Here is a 12,703-nt window from a genome sequence, read left to right as displayed (position 1 = left end):
TCCTAACGTGGCTTGAAAATGTACATGCTTTGCACGCAGATTTTTAATGATAGCACGTGCGAACGCGAAAAATAACCGCCTTGCACGTGCGAGATCTCGTCAGGAACTGCCATACTTTGCAGACTGGGAGTTGTGGCCAATATAAATTTGCATTTTACACTGCTATACTTTAGTTATGAACAATAAAGAATAGTTCAAGCTACAACAGGTTGCTTGTTACTGTCTGGTATTGATTTGCTTCTCATAAACCCAGGTAATGGAAGAGGCTTTCCTTTTTCAGCTTTAAAAAACGTATAACTCAGTACAATGTCATCAACATCAGCTAAAACCGGGTCGTCGTCATAATCTGGGTCGATATAGAAGAAGACAGGCATGTCCACTTCTTCATGTGGGTTTAGCCATTGCTCCTCAAAACAGAAGCATTGGATTTTATTGAAATAAAGGCCAGCTTGAAATGGGAGAACATTATAAGTGGCTACGCCAACTATAGGCTCATCTGTTGGGTTCTTCGCGGTGTAAAAGGCAAGTGCTGTTTCACCTGGTACCACGGTTATTTCCTTCTGAGTGGGCTTGAAATTCCATCTCATAGCAGCGTGATGGTCAGCATTGAAAAATACGTTAATTTTTCGCTCCCTTATCGGGTTCATGGTTTTCACAAGATCAAATTTATTGGCTAACCTCGGGTCGCCCCCAATGCCTGTAGCTTGGCAGAATAAGCGGTATAACGGCACTGCTGCGTATGCGATTCCAATCATGAAAATAAGAATGGCAGATATGTAGAGAGCTGTATCGTTGTTAAAGAATGAAATATTGTTCTGTTGATCCCGCTGTAAAAATCTTGATGATGTAAAAATTGTTCTGAATTGATTTCTGTTGATTTTTACCATAAATTTAGAGCTTTTAATCTCAAATCGAACTGTGCTGTAAAAGAATCTTAAAACATTCCCAGTTTTATAGTAAGGTTTACAAATTAAAACCTGTTTTAAAGCGCTTGGCCTGCTATGGAACTTGCAAGAAAACATTAAATCCCATTTTCTGTTCGTATTTTCTAAATTTTTCCATGATAACTTTAAATTGCTTTTCCAAAGTTTGTTTGCAAAATATTGTTGATTTTGAATACAGATTGGACGGGACAATGACGCTCTAATAAGCCCGATCATGATTTGTATAATGTCAGTTACGTATTTCTGCTATATATGCATAATTGGCTGTAATAAAAACACAACACAAATTATATAACTCATTTCTAAAATACGTTAACATTTGATTAGCTAAAATATTTTTCTACATAATTTGCATAAAATGACTGCAGTGCCTTTACCTTTTTCATATACAGTATCAATTTTGTTGCTTTTACAGCGATTTTTGATACTGTACTTAAACCTTCTAGCTGAATTATGCCTAGAAATCTCGTAAAACACAAACGTACGATCATAGTACTCTAAAACAGTTTAGAGTCTATGGTACGATACTAGGGTGCAACACAAGCTTCTTACAGTTTTCGTAATTCTAAATGTGAGTTTACAAAATCCCCCAAACCAATCTAAAATCTACCCGCTGAAATCATAGAAAACCTATACTAAAATAAATTTCTAAAAATATGAAACCACAAATTTGGGCGAATTAGTAGCTTTTAAATGTTTTAGCACTACCGGTTAAGTTTGCACAAGTGAAGGAATTCTAGAATTCGGTGGTTTCAAACAATCTCGGACTCCCAGACATGATTATACAAGCAGCCCCTTATGCTTTACTTTTCTGCCTCTTCAAGAGTCTAGACTTTTGTCTAAAAACAAACATATTTTTTCCATATTGCGCAAAACTGAATTTCATATTTATTATCTATACTTACCCTATGTGATTGTTCGTTCAATTTATCCAAACAATATCCCATTATGGGCAACACACACACATTGCGCAAAGATGCACAATAAATAGAATTGCGGAAAAAGTCAAAAAAACTTGTAAAATTATCAGAAACTCCACGTGAAACTGCGCCACCATACAGTGGGTAAACCACTTCATCTATCCTGGCTTACAGCTATCGTGGAGGGCCTTATAGCAGGTTGTTTAACACAGCCTGATGCTTTAGATCTATTTGAGAGAGAATGAAAGCTTTGGTCGCGTGTTTTTCTTTCCTAAAATGACATTTTGTTCGGCTCTTCGTTGCTTTTTTCTATCTTCCTCCATTCGCATTCTCTCCTCATGAATTAAACGTTGTTGCTCCACCATTGCTAACCGTTCTTCATTCTAAAGTAATAAAGGATTGGGTTTATACTAAAAAGAATCCGGCTATTTGGTTATAGAAATACTAGGGTAGTGTTAACATTCTGGATTTAAATGGTCTAAATGTGGTGAAGTTAAAAGAATTCTTTAATCAATGCAATGGTTATTAACTAAGGTTCCATTTTCAATTAAAACCTCTAGCAACATTTCCAATATACGGGTTTACCGTCCGTTATCCAAATGTTTCATAGGTTATCAACTTATCATTATGTAATAATTTACAAATACTTTATAAAGGTTAAACCCTACGATTTACACATTATCAATACATCAAGTAATTTTAAAACTAAGCTTTATAATTGTAAAGGTTAAAACCGGTGCTATAAATAATAACATAATATAATATTACTCAAAATCAAGCACTCATAACGTACCATCCTTTCTTCAGCTTCCTTCATTTTTCGATCGTTTTCTTTTAATATTTCCTCCAGCTGCGTCCGCTTTTGGGTTTCTTCCTCCTAAAATAGAAGCATAATAAGCATCTGTTGTTTACCATGTGTGGCAGAAATTGCAAGCCTGGATCTCCCCCACTTACACAACGATACAATAAAAATCTGGTCGGAAAATATGATGATAATACAAAACATAACTCGCTAGGTTAAATAATATAACTTGATCATACCACTAACTAGGAACGCTTAATTGTCGTCACTATGTGCAAGGAGATGACAGATTAGCACTTCTAGTTTAAACTCCTGCGCCAAATAAAAGATTCTTGGGTAATTTGGTTTCAATAAACACGTTTCTAGTTTACTTACCGTTACCTTTTACTAATAACTCCTGAATTGCGCCAGGTTTAACTTGAATACACAAGATTGGAGTTTAAAACAGCAAAACATCCCAAATTGCAACGTTTTACACCAAAACATCAAAGTTAACCATTCATAAAATACTTTGTGCCCTTCTTATGGGTTAATACATTTAACCAATGGCAAAAAAGCAAGAGTATGCTTATCTGGTTTCTTTCTAAAGATCTTTCGCAAAGTTTTTTAACCGGAGCATGGGCTGAGCGCGTCTAATAAAACATTTCCGTAAGTTTAATTAAATTTAAACAAATAAATAATAAAAAACGCACAAAAAAAATAACATCAGAAAATTTTACATTAATAAAAAGGTAATTAAATTTGTAGAATTATAAATTATGAAGATATTTATTATATATATAGTAGCCATATACAATACCTCTTTAGCCTGCCTGGCTTGTAACTCTGCTAGTTTTTGTCTCTCCATTTCCTCTAACATTTGCTTTTCCATGATGTGTTTCATTTCTTCTACCCGTCTTAACACCTGGATAATAAGAAAGAATAAATGACTAATTATAAGTGTAATTTTACTAATTTATAATTGAAAATAAAATATTTGAAAAAGAAACTGTATCAGCGTTAACTATAACTGGCAAACATACACAATGTAAATAGGGATGCACATTACAGAATTTCGAATCCGTGAGATTCGAATCCTTTTGTATTCGAATGTAATTACGGGATTCGGTATTCTGTTTAATGACGTAATTACACGTCATCTCATATACTATATTAACAATTTTTGAAACTTATTAATTTTGAAAAAAAATATTTTTGTGTTTGTGGGACTTTCAAAAGTAAACGTTTCGTAACGTCTTTTCATAACCTGCTATACGTTTCATGACGCAAAAACTACCCAATAGTACAATTTTTGATCATTTTACAGCTCATGTTCCAACAAGGCGGGTATGAAAGAGTCAATAAACTGACTTATGTGGGTAAAATTATTTTTTCCTATAAATATAAAAAGATTCGAAATTCTAGATTCGGAATTCTAGATTCGAAATAAAGTATTCTAGGATATCCTAGAATACCTAATTATTCTGTAATGTGCATCCCTAAATGTAAACATGCATTTTGTATAAGTGGCACTATAACCGGCAAACATACACAATGTAAACATGCATTTTGTGAGCTGATTTACACGCAAGTTTATGCTGGGCAGCAACAGTTTTTTATATATATAAAAAAAAATTTCATATACATAAAAAACCATGATCAAAAAACGTCATTGTTTTCCAATTTATTTAAAAAACATTCGTAAAAAAACCCTTGTACCTCTAACTCATTAAATAAATCAATTGTTGAAACAGTATTTACCTCTTTTTCAATTTCATCTTTCCGTTTCTCCAATTCTTCCTCCACCCTCTTCTTCACCAACTCCTCGACTCGCTTGGCGGTTTCATCTTCAATCATCTTTTCTTCAAGTTCTTTTTTTTGGCTGTTGGGAAATATGTAATTATGGTGTTATAAAAAGGTATTAAAGGGCTGGGGAACTAATCTATATTGTTGTTAATTACCATTTTAACAGTAGCATCAATGAATCCAAATATTAGGCAAGCATTTTTTAAAAGACGGCATATGTGAACATAATATATATCTTTCTTCTGGTTGTTGGGAAATATGTAATTATGGTGATATGCATGAGTATTGAGAGTTTGAGAATGCTGCATGCTCTCGCAATGGGTAGGGTGATGCTGCATTTGTGGATTAATTTTAGTACAAGCCAACTCAAGCACTTAGGGGGGAATAATGGAAGATTTCCCAGTGGGTGGAGAAAAGGCCCAATACAGCTTGAACAAATCATCATCTCCAATTTATTAAACGTACATTAACCGTTGCCTCTCAATAGCAAGCCTCAATTCTTCTTCTTCCCTTCTTTTCTTCTCTTCAAGTGCAGTTCTCTTGCTCAAAGCTCTTCCAAATATATCTGTGCGTTCCGTGCTCGATGATTTTGAACGAGATCGTTTTGAACTGCTGTGTCTGCGGTGGTTGATATATATTATTATTATTAGAGTAAACAAATAAAAATGAATTACAATATCCTCAGATTGCAACCTAGAGATAGTACTAATCTAAAGATAATAGGTAGGACGGTCCAAAATTTCGCATACAAAGTTGCCTGTATAATACTGTACGAGCGAACGTATTAATATAAACGATCCAAATGTTTTCCACCCGAAGTAGGCACCAATCCCACGGAATTTTGACGGGATTTCTGTAAAATAACATGAATAATCAATTCTACATACCTGCTAATTCGTTCCCTTGATCGATGTCGTTTACGATCTCTATCTTTTGACCTTGAATGACCCCGATCCCTGGATCTATATTCATCATCTTTGGAACGACTTTTATGCTTGCTTGACTTTTTCCTCGACTCCACAGGACTTGGGCTTTTTGATCTGGTCATTATTTTAAGGGATACTAATTCTTTAGTGAGCATTAAACTTTTTGAAACTAACACAGTTCTGCAAAATGGGAAAATGTAAAATATTGTATACATACATATTTGTTGTTCTACACTTTAGCCGGATTCTTTGTAATTAAAGGTTTGGTTTCAATCTCAGTTCCCTTGGCATACTTTGCGGTACGAACTCGTTTATGCAAAATAGAAAAAATCGACATCGCTTTTATAAAACAGAAAAAACTGCGTAGCAATTGTAATACCGCATTTAACAGTAAATTTAATGTTACCTTCTATTTTACAACTATAATTGATTGTCCTTTAACATACTAGTTTAACACACTACATTTATAATGCGTTTAATGATTAAAAAGCGTCGCTATATAGAGAAGTGGCAGACAAAACACAAAACAGTGCGAATCGCTTACAGCTGTTGTCGTTCCGCCTCTCTTACCTGATTGGCCAATTTGAGGTGAAAAAAGAAAAAGGCAACACAGGCGGATATGACGTAATCGTATATAGGCCATAGATATCAAATATGTTTTTTTTTATTTGGGTTTTTGCTCTAAAATAGAATTTCTGGACAAGATAGCGTACAAATTAATTGCTTTACGTCAAACATTTGGTCTTTTTCTTAACCATGATCGTTTTTACATAGCTTAATTCTTAATTATTGCATTTAGTCTTTTATTTCTTGACTAATACCATAATATTTAGAATACTTCTCAAAAAACTTATAATTAGCGAGTAATTTATCCTTACTTTTCTGTTTGATCAAAGTTTAAACTATATCGTTATCCTATGTTGGTTCTTGCCGTGGTAAGATTTCACATCTGTAAAGAATAGATACGATCTTAGCAAGTTAAATTCGCGCTTGAGACGATAATCAAAAAACGCGAATCATTGTAAATTTAGTTTATTACGTCACTAACAGCCCGTTATCCAATTCCTGAAGTTGATTGGCCCGACTGCTCACATGACTGACACCTCGCACCAGCTAATTACACCATAGATACCTAAACATAAACGTGTTTAGGTATCTATGATTACACCCACCTTGATTGCTCCGCCTCCGCGCATAAAACACCTTTTCTACAAAGCTACCACGTCCCAGTTTAGATGAAGTTGGTTCCGCACCAGGTTACATAAGTTAGCAGATTTATTGAAAGACTTAAGTTAAGTATTATTTTATTACATTAGTATTCCATTATGTATGTAATGTGTTTAACTTACCTTATCCTCGCGTGGCCGGAAAACGACAGTCGTTATAACACAATTACATTTAAAGTTTAAATTATTCGTTATCACGTTCTGTTTCAGAAATCGCTACGGTTCTTTATTACTTCACTCGCGACGTCACACGCAATATCTCGGTTCGCAATCGCGGCGTTCTGTTACGTCACAAACCTACACAAGCGTTTAAATTGCGCTGTCTACCGCTCGCGTTACTGTTATGTCATTAATTTTGTTACGTCATAGCTAAACTACACGCGAATGTTCTAGGCGCGCGTTTTTGCCCAACTTTATAAATCTGAATATTCGCCAGTTTTGATTTTTTACTGATGTCGCACCAAATTAAAATTTAGCCCCTTTATATGATCAGACCACGTTGACTTTTACGCATATTCAAATAGATGTCAATTTGCAATAAAACGTGCTCCTTCATTAAAGCTCAGCTCTCTTGTTATATTATTTTTCTTACTTGTTATATTAGCACGATCGTCGCTTTTGAGTTTATAAACATCCAAAAGTGTTTTCAAGATTTTATTACAGTTAATTTTGAAATAGTAAATGTTAAAATTTTCCAATATAGTTTAGTCATGGCCATACATTTATTAATCTAAACACTATGTAAGCAGACATGATTTGATATGGACAAAACTTTTGGTAAATACACTGTATCATGGTCTGTGTGAAATATACATTGTAAAAGGCAGTGTTAACACTAATTGTTATGATTTATAAATATTTTAAAATAAATTTGAAAAATATTTTAAAATGTCAGCAACAACAGTATTAAAATGGTGAAAAAGGCATTGTGACATCATAAGCATTTTATGCGTCATAATCTTGGTCAATTTTAGAAAAGTTGAATCGGCCGGGTGGAACACAATTGTTTTCCAATGCCTGAAATATAACAACAGATTATACAGTTTGGGTATAAGAAGATGCCCATGTTATAACTCGAAAGCGAGCATGAGGTGTATGAATACACAATGTGTGTCTGGTGTATCAGAAGACACCTATGTTATAACTCGAAAGCGAGCATGAGGTGTATGAATACACCATGTGTGTCTGGTGTATAAGAAGGCACCCATGGTATAACACGACAGTGAGCATGAGGAGTATGAATACACCATATGTGTCTGGTGTATAAAAAGACACCCATGTTATAACTTGACAGTGATCCTGAGGTGTATGAACACACCATGTGTGTCTGGTGTTTAAGAAGACACCCATGTTATAACTCAACAGTAAGCATGAAGTTGTGGGCGTCAAGCGATATGATGTGGGCGTCAAGTGATAAGACGTTAGCCCACAGTCCGACTCCATAACATGTCCAGGTTCAAAACTCAGTTTATTCAACAAAACAGTTCGGGTTACAACGACAAAACAACAACGACGTCACGATACTCTCCGGCCTCCAACTGGCTGGTCCAGGCTCACACTGCCTGGCTCTACAGTACAGGGCAGGGCTTATAAAGGAGATAACTCAAAGGCGAGAACTCCCAAGGCGAGAAGAAGCGTTATACACGAGAAAACATTATACACATTATACAGCAAGGCAAAGTCTCTCAGCATTGTTACAGGGCAAAGTCTCTCAGCATTGTATATAAAGAAGCATTGTTATACATGGGTTACAGGAAACAATCTAGGCGCATACACATTATGCCGTGTGAAACAATCTAGGCGCATACACATTATGCCAGCTGGCCAGCTGTTAAAGTTACACAACGCAAAATTCAATCTTTATGCATTAAGTTAAATTTAGATAATTATATATATTAAATATTTGTGCTCGGAGCACCCTCAACCGCTACAAAGTGTATAAATACACTATGTGTGTCTGGTGTATGAAAAGACACCCATGTTATAACTTGACAGTGAGCATGAGGTGTATGAATACACCAACAAGGCAACACCCATGTTAGAAAATACATCCATATTAACAGTTAATGGATAGTGTAAAAAGATGCGCAAACAAACATACCAAAATACACATTCTATCAACCAAAACCAACTTACCGATTTAGCAAATTGAGGTAAAACGAATGCAGCTTTGTGGACATCTGAGTTGTAATATTTCAATTCCATTTTATTCACTTCATCACAACTTAATATTCTGCAAGGCTCTTTAAAGTTGGTCTCCTTAATTTAAAATAAATATGCAAAGTTAAAGAATATGGTGCATTATGCCATTTGTTATATAACTTTTATACAATAGCAGTAGTTGGCTTTTTCTTGAGAAAGTTTGCCACTCCAAAAATACTTTGTCACATAACTTATGCAATATATATACTATACAGATGGTTGATATTTGACCGGTCCCTTTAATTAGTGCATGTCCTATGTCCAATACAATATTCTATAGTGGACATAGCGGACATAGTAAACATAGTGGGCATAGTAAACATAGTGGGCATAGCGGACAAGCACTCATTAAAGGGACCCATATTTGTAATTTGTGTAATATATTTGTTCCTGCAAAATACTGGACATTTGCATTTCTTATCATCACAATAGATTAACTTCATGTTACAGATTATTACTTGCATTTCTTACAAATTTCATTTAAAACAAAACCAATTCAAATCCACACAAACCTTATTCTGGCTGCACAACATGAACCCTATCTGCCCGCTTGGATACGTTGGTATTGTACAATAACCATATGCAACGGATGGGAACACGGTTTCACAAAACTTCTTCATGTTACAAATAAGACTAAGATGCAACCAAACACATTCTCCTTGTGCGCATATAATCCCGCCATCTTTAAGTGCTTTCTGCATCAGTTGGTAATATGGTTTCTCGAATAAAGCTTCAGCAGGACCTGGGGTGAAAGAATATAAATTTAAAAAGTAATATTTAGGGTTTGGGGTAAAGGGCCAGTACTGCCCTAAAATCTAGGACTCATAGCGTGTCTCGCTGTGGGACCTCACCCATATAGAATAGACTGTGCATATACAACGTTGGGGTAATGAGCCAACTCTGGTCTAAATCCTAGAATTCCCTTTTGCCAAAATGAATATTCACAAATTTTTTTGAAAACATAATGCAATTTTGAAACATAATTATCAATCCAAGCCCAAACAATATGAGTATAACTCTTAAAATAAAAGTTTTGGGTGACAAACATACAGATATTAAGGTCCATTCACTCAGATACCATCTTTGTTGCCATGAATATAAACATCATTAAAATTCACCTTGTGGGTCAGATGAATCAGTGATTATGACATCAAACTCAGCTTTGTGTTCCCTCATAAACGCCAGACCATCACCAACAAATTGTGTAACACGAGGGTCGTCCATGCTTTTAGACATTGATGGAAGAAACTTACGTGAAACATCTATCACAACCTGTACAAAGATGGAAGTTGTAGGATAGATAATATTGTTTATTTGAAGGTAATGGGCCAACTCTGGGTGTGGGGTTAATGAGACATCAGTTGCCTAATTCCTTGGTTGTTGAGGTAATGGGGCAATGTAGTATAAAGAAGGGGTTTTCGAATAGATTAATTTATACTATATTTGTGTTGGGACATTTGGCCAACTCTTGCCTGAATCAGGGTGTTGGGGTAATAGGGCAACATTGTGTAAAGATGGGTTGTAGAATAGGTAATAGTTTATGTGTATGTATGTTGACGTTGAGGTAATGGGCCAAATCTGACTTAAATCCCAGTTCATGCATCGCAATGACAAAAGTTTGTAGTAGGTGAAAGGTTATACAAGATATAATGGACTTTTATTACATACTTTAAAAACTTTGTGCACTCACATTGATATTATAAAGCAAGCATTGCGACACATGCTCACAAAGTGTGGGAGCTGGGTTAATAAAAAAAAATGGCTGACTGAGTAAACATTTGAATGTAACTTACTTTATCCTTGCGTAGCCGGCAAACGACATTCGTTAAAACACTGGTGTTCTGTTTCATACACCTCGAGCCTGACGAGCCACCTTATGAGTTACCAAGTATGTTACTTGGTGGGTGATTACTGATTAGTTATTTTACGCTTTATTACCTGATCAATCTCGCACTGAGTTATAGAAACCACAGATGAATGTTTAAGAACTTCCCTGATAACTCCGCCATCACCACCCCCTATTACAAGAACCTGGGAAAAGGAAGTGCAGTTATGGGAATGGGAAGTGCGTTTATTACTTGGTAATGATGTATAGGCTAAACTTGCTCTAGTTACACCACATAAGCCTTCATCAATGCATATATGCCCTGGAAAGCTGGAATAGATTATAATACACACAGTAACAGCTAATTAGATACCATGCACTAATTGAAGGTAATAACATGGCATATGACATTAAGAGCACCCTGGCTTTCTAAATAAAAGGTACACATAGTCACAATGGTAAATTAAAAGTAATAGTAGGGATGCACATTACAGAATAATTAGGTATTCTAGGATATCCTAGAATACTTTAATTCAAATCTAGAATTCCGAATATAGAATTTCGAATCTTTTTATATTTATAGGAAAAAAAAATTTTACCCACAAAAGTCAGTTTATTGACCCTTTCATAACAGCCTTGTTGGATCTTCAGTTGTAAAATGATCAAAAATTGTACTATTGGGTAGTTTTTGCGTCATGAAACGTATAGCAGGCTATGAAAAGACGTTACGAAACGTTTACTCTCGAAAGTCCCACAAACACAAAAATATTTTTTTTCACAATAAATAACTTTCAAAAATTGTTAATATAGTTTATGAGAAGAGGTGTAATTACGTCATTAAACAGAATACCGAATCCCGTAATTAGATTCGAATACAAAAGGATTCGAATCTCATGGATTCGAAATTCTGTAATGTGCATCCCTAAGTAATAGCATGACTTATCACAGTTCTCTGTTTTTAGGAGATACACCAATGACCACAATGCGGCTCTTTAAATAGTGCATGTACCCTATGTCCGTCTAGTCTCCTATTATTACATAGTAGATATTGTGGACATAGCGAATCTGCACTAAATAAAGTGATGTATAATCACAATGTTATAAACAATCTCACATTCTTAGGATTGGGATGAGAGAACAAAGGAAGATGGGCGATCATCTCCTGGTAAGCGAACTCATCTCTTTCAGTGCATTGAATCACTCCATCTAGGACTAATACGTTGCCGTAAGTTTTGCTGTGAGGAAAAGTTAATATGATAATGAAGAATATAATACGGGTATAGTTTGGTTTTCAGTAATGAAATTAAAAAAAGGGAAATTGTCTTCTGACTGCGATGATAAAGGTACTTTGTACCTTTATACTATTTTTCACTCAAGTCTATAGCAAGAAATTCGAATAAAACACAAGCACTCTAAAGTTTAACCACAGTAATTTACTCTTTAAAGACAAAATTCTAATATAGTTTGTAGTAGCACACATATAAATATACTGATACCTTTTAAAAACTAAAACATCTTGATACTTTGAGCGTTCGTGAAATAAAACTTCTTCTACCTCCAATGACATACATTGTCCTGGCCATAAGGAATTCAATTCACTAAACCAGTTAAGTTTTAGTTCGTCCATTTTATATACTGTATAAAAAAAACGATCTAAATCAAAATTATTTTTATAAAAATAATTTTAGCTTTTTGCGTAACCTTAACCGCTGTACTGCCTAATAGTCATATAAAGATTCGATTAAATTTATACTTAAAAGCGTGAGCACAATAAGATTCACGTTTTACAGTATAGAAAATTAAAAAGTAAATAACATTTACGTTACACGTGTTACGTAAAAAGCACATGAGTTTATCACGTGGGTAAATAAGAAAGTCACGCATGATCAACTTTAAATTTTCAAATTAGCTCCCCGATTAATGTTACGCTTTTAAATGAAGAAATTATACGTTTTATTCACTGTTTTACAATTTTTGGATGAAAAATGATTACATTTGTTAATTTTAGAATTCATTTAGTGCAAAATTTGGATTAATATTCGTTGCAATCACGTTGGTTTGGTGGCAGAGATC

At 34.7% G+C, this 12,703-nt stretch overlaps 3 protein-coding genes across 4 annotated transcripts; all 3 read right to left on the bottom strand.

Moving 5' to 3' along the window:
• Nucleotides 1–94: 94 nt before the first annotated feature.
• LOC149734414 (cytochrome c oxidase assembly protein ctaG-like) lies at nucleotides 95–1,228 on the bottom strand. The gene has a single exon (XM_089881679.1). It carries the CDS (start codon nucleotides 1,158–1,160, stop codon nucleotides 195–197), a length of 966 nt encoding a protein of 321 aa, XP_089737805.1. The 5' UTR covers nucleotides 1,161–1,228; the 3' UTR covers nucleotides 95–194.
• Nucleotides 1,229–1,855: 627 nt separating this feature from the next.
• On the bottom strand, nucleotides 1,856–5,592 carry LOC149734413 (arginine and glutamate-rich protein 1-like). 2 transcript variants are annotated; one of them, XM_089881683.1, is made up of 6 exons: nucleotides 5,339–5,592; nucleotides 4,917–5,069; nucleotides 4,407–4,527; nucleotides 3,466–3,570; nucleotides 2,658–2,741; nucleotides 1,856–2,247 (listed from the first exon to the last, which is right to left on the bottom strand). In XM_089881683.1, the coding sequence occupies exons 1-6, from the start codon at nucleotides 5,590–5,592 to the stop codon at nucleotides 2,092–2,094; spliced, it is 873 nt and encodes a 290-aa protein (XP_089737809.1). In that variant the 3' UTR covers nucleotides 1,856–2,091. The 2 variants fall into 2 exon arrangements, with proteins under 2 accessions (XP_089737809.1, XP_089737810.1); XM_089881684.1 differs by lacking the exon at nucleotides 1,856–2,247 and having other exon boundaries at nucleotides 2,732–3,298.
• Nucleotides 5,593–7,244: 1,652 nt separating this feature from the next.
• LOC149734412 (spermidine synthase-like) lies at nucleotides 7,245–12,305 on the bottom strand. Its single transcript, XM_089881680.1, has 7 exons — nucleotides 12,127–12,305; nucleotides 11,745–11,865; nucleotides 10,744–10,836; nucleotides 9,924–10,077; nucleotides 9,318–9,547; nucleotides 8,740–8,862; nucleotides 7,245–7,620 (listed from the first exon to the last, which is right to left on the bottom strand). Exons 1-7 carry the CDS (start codon nucleotides 12,255–12,257, stop codon nucleotides 7,549–7,551), a joined length of 924 nt encoding a protein of 307 aa, XP_089737806.1. The 5' UTR covers nucleotides 12,258–12,305; the 3' UTR covers nucleotides 7,245–7,548.
• Nucleotides 12,306–12,703: the final 398 nt, after the last annotated feature.

Source organism: Ciona robusta, chromosome 7 (genome assembly GCF_009617815.1).
Source record: "Ciona robusta chromosome 7, ASM961781v2".
In the NCBI taxonomy this organism is placed as follows: domain Eukaryota; kingdom Metazoa; phylum Chordata; class Ascidiacea; order Phlebobranchia; family Cionidae; genus Ciona; species Ciona robusta.
The sequence above is the reverse complement of the archived record's forward strand: the minus strand, read 5'-3'. Positions and strand labels throughout refer to the sequence as shown.

Excerpts from the sequence above, each read along its gene's own strand:
- LOC149734414 (XM_089881679.1), bottom strand. The coding sequence starts at position 1,160 with ATGATCGGGCTTATTAGAGCGTCATTGTCCCGTCCAATCTGTATTCAA.
- LOC149734413 (XM_089881683.1), bottom strand. The coding sequence starts at position 5,592 with ATGTATACAATATTTTACATTTTCCCATTTTGCAGAACTGTGTTAGTT. Across the intron at positions 5,070-5,338 it reads TCAAGGGAACGAATTAGCAG|ACACAGCAGTTCAAAACGAT; the intron begins GTATGTAGAATT and ends CAACCACCGCAG. Across the intron at positions 4,528-4,916 it reads ATTGAGAGGCAACGGTTAAT|CCAAAAAAAAGAACTTGAAG; the intron begins GTACGTTTAATA and ends ATTTCCCAACAG.
- LOC149734412 (XM_089881680.1), bottom strand. The coding sequence starts at position 12,257 with ATGGACGAACTAAAACTTAACTGGTTTAGTGAATTGAATTCCTTATGG. Across the intron at positions 10,837-11,744 it reads CTCATCCCAATCCTAAGAAT|GTTCTTGTAATAGGGGGTGG; the intron begins GTGAGATTGTTT and ends TCCTTTTCCCAG. Across the intron at positions 10,078-10,743 it reads CTCAGTGCGAGATTGATCAG|GTTGTGATAGATGTTTCACG; the intron begins GTAATAAAGCGT and ends ATCTTTGTACAG.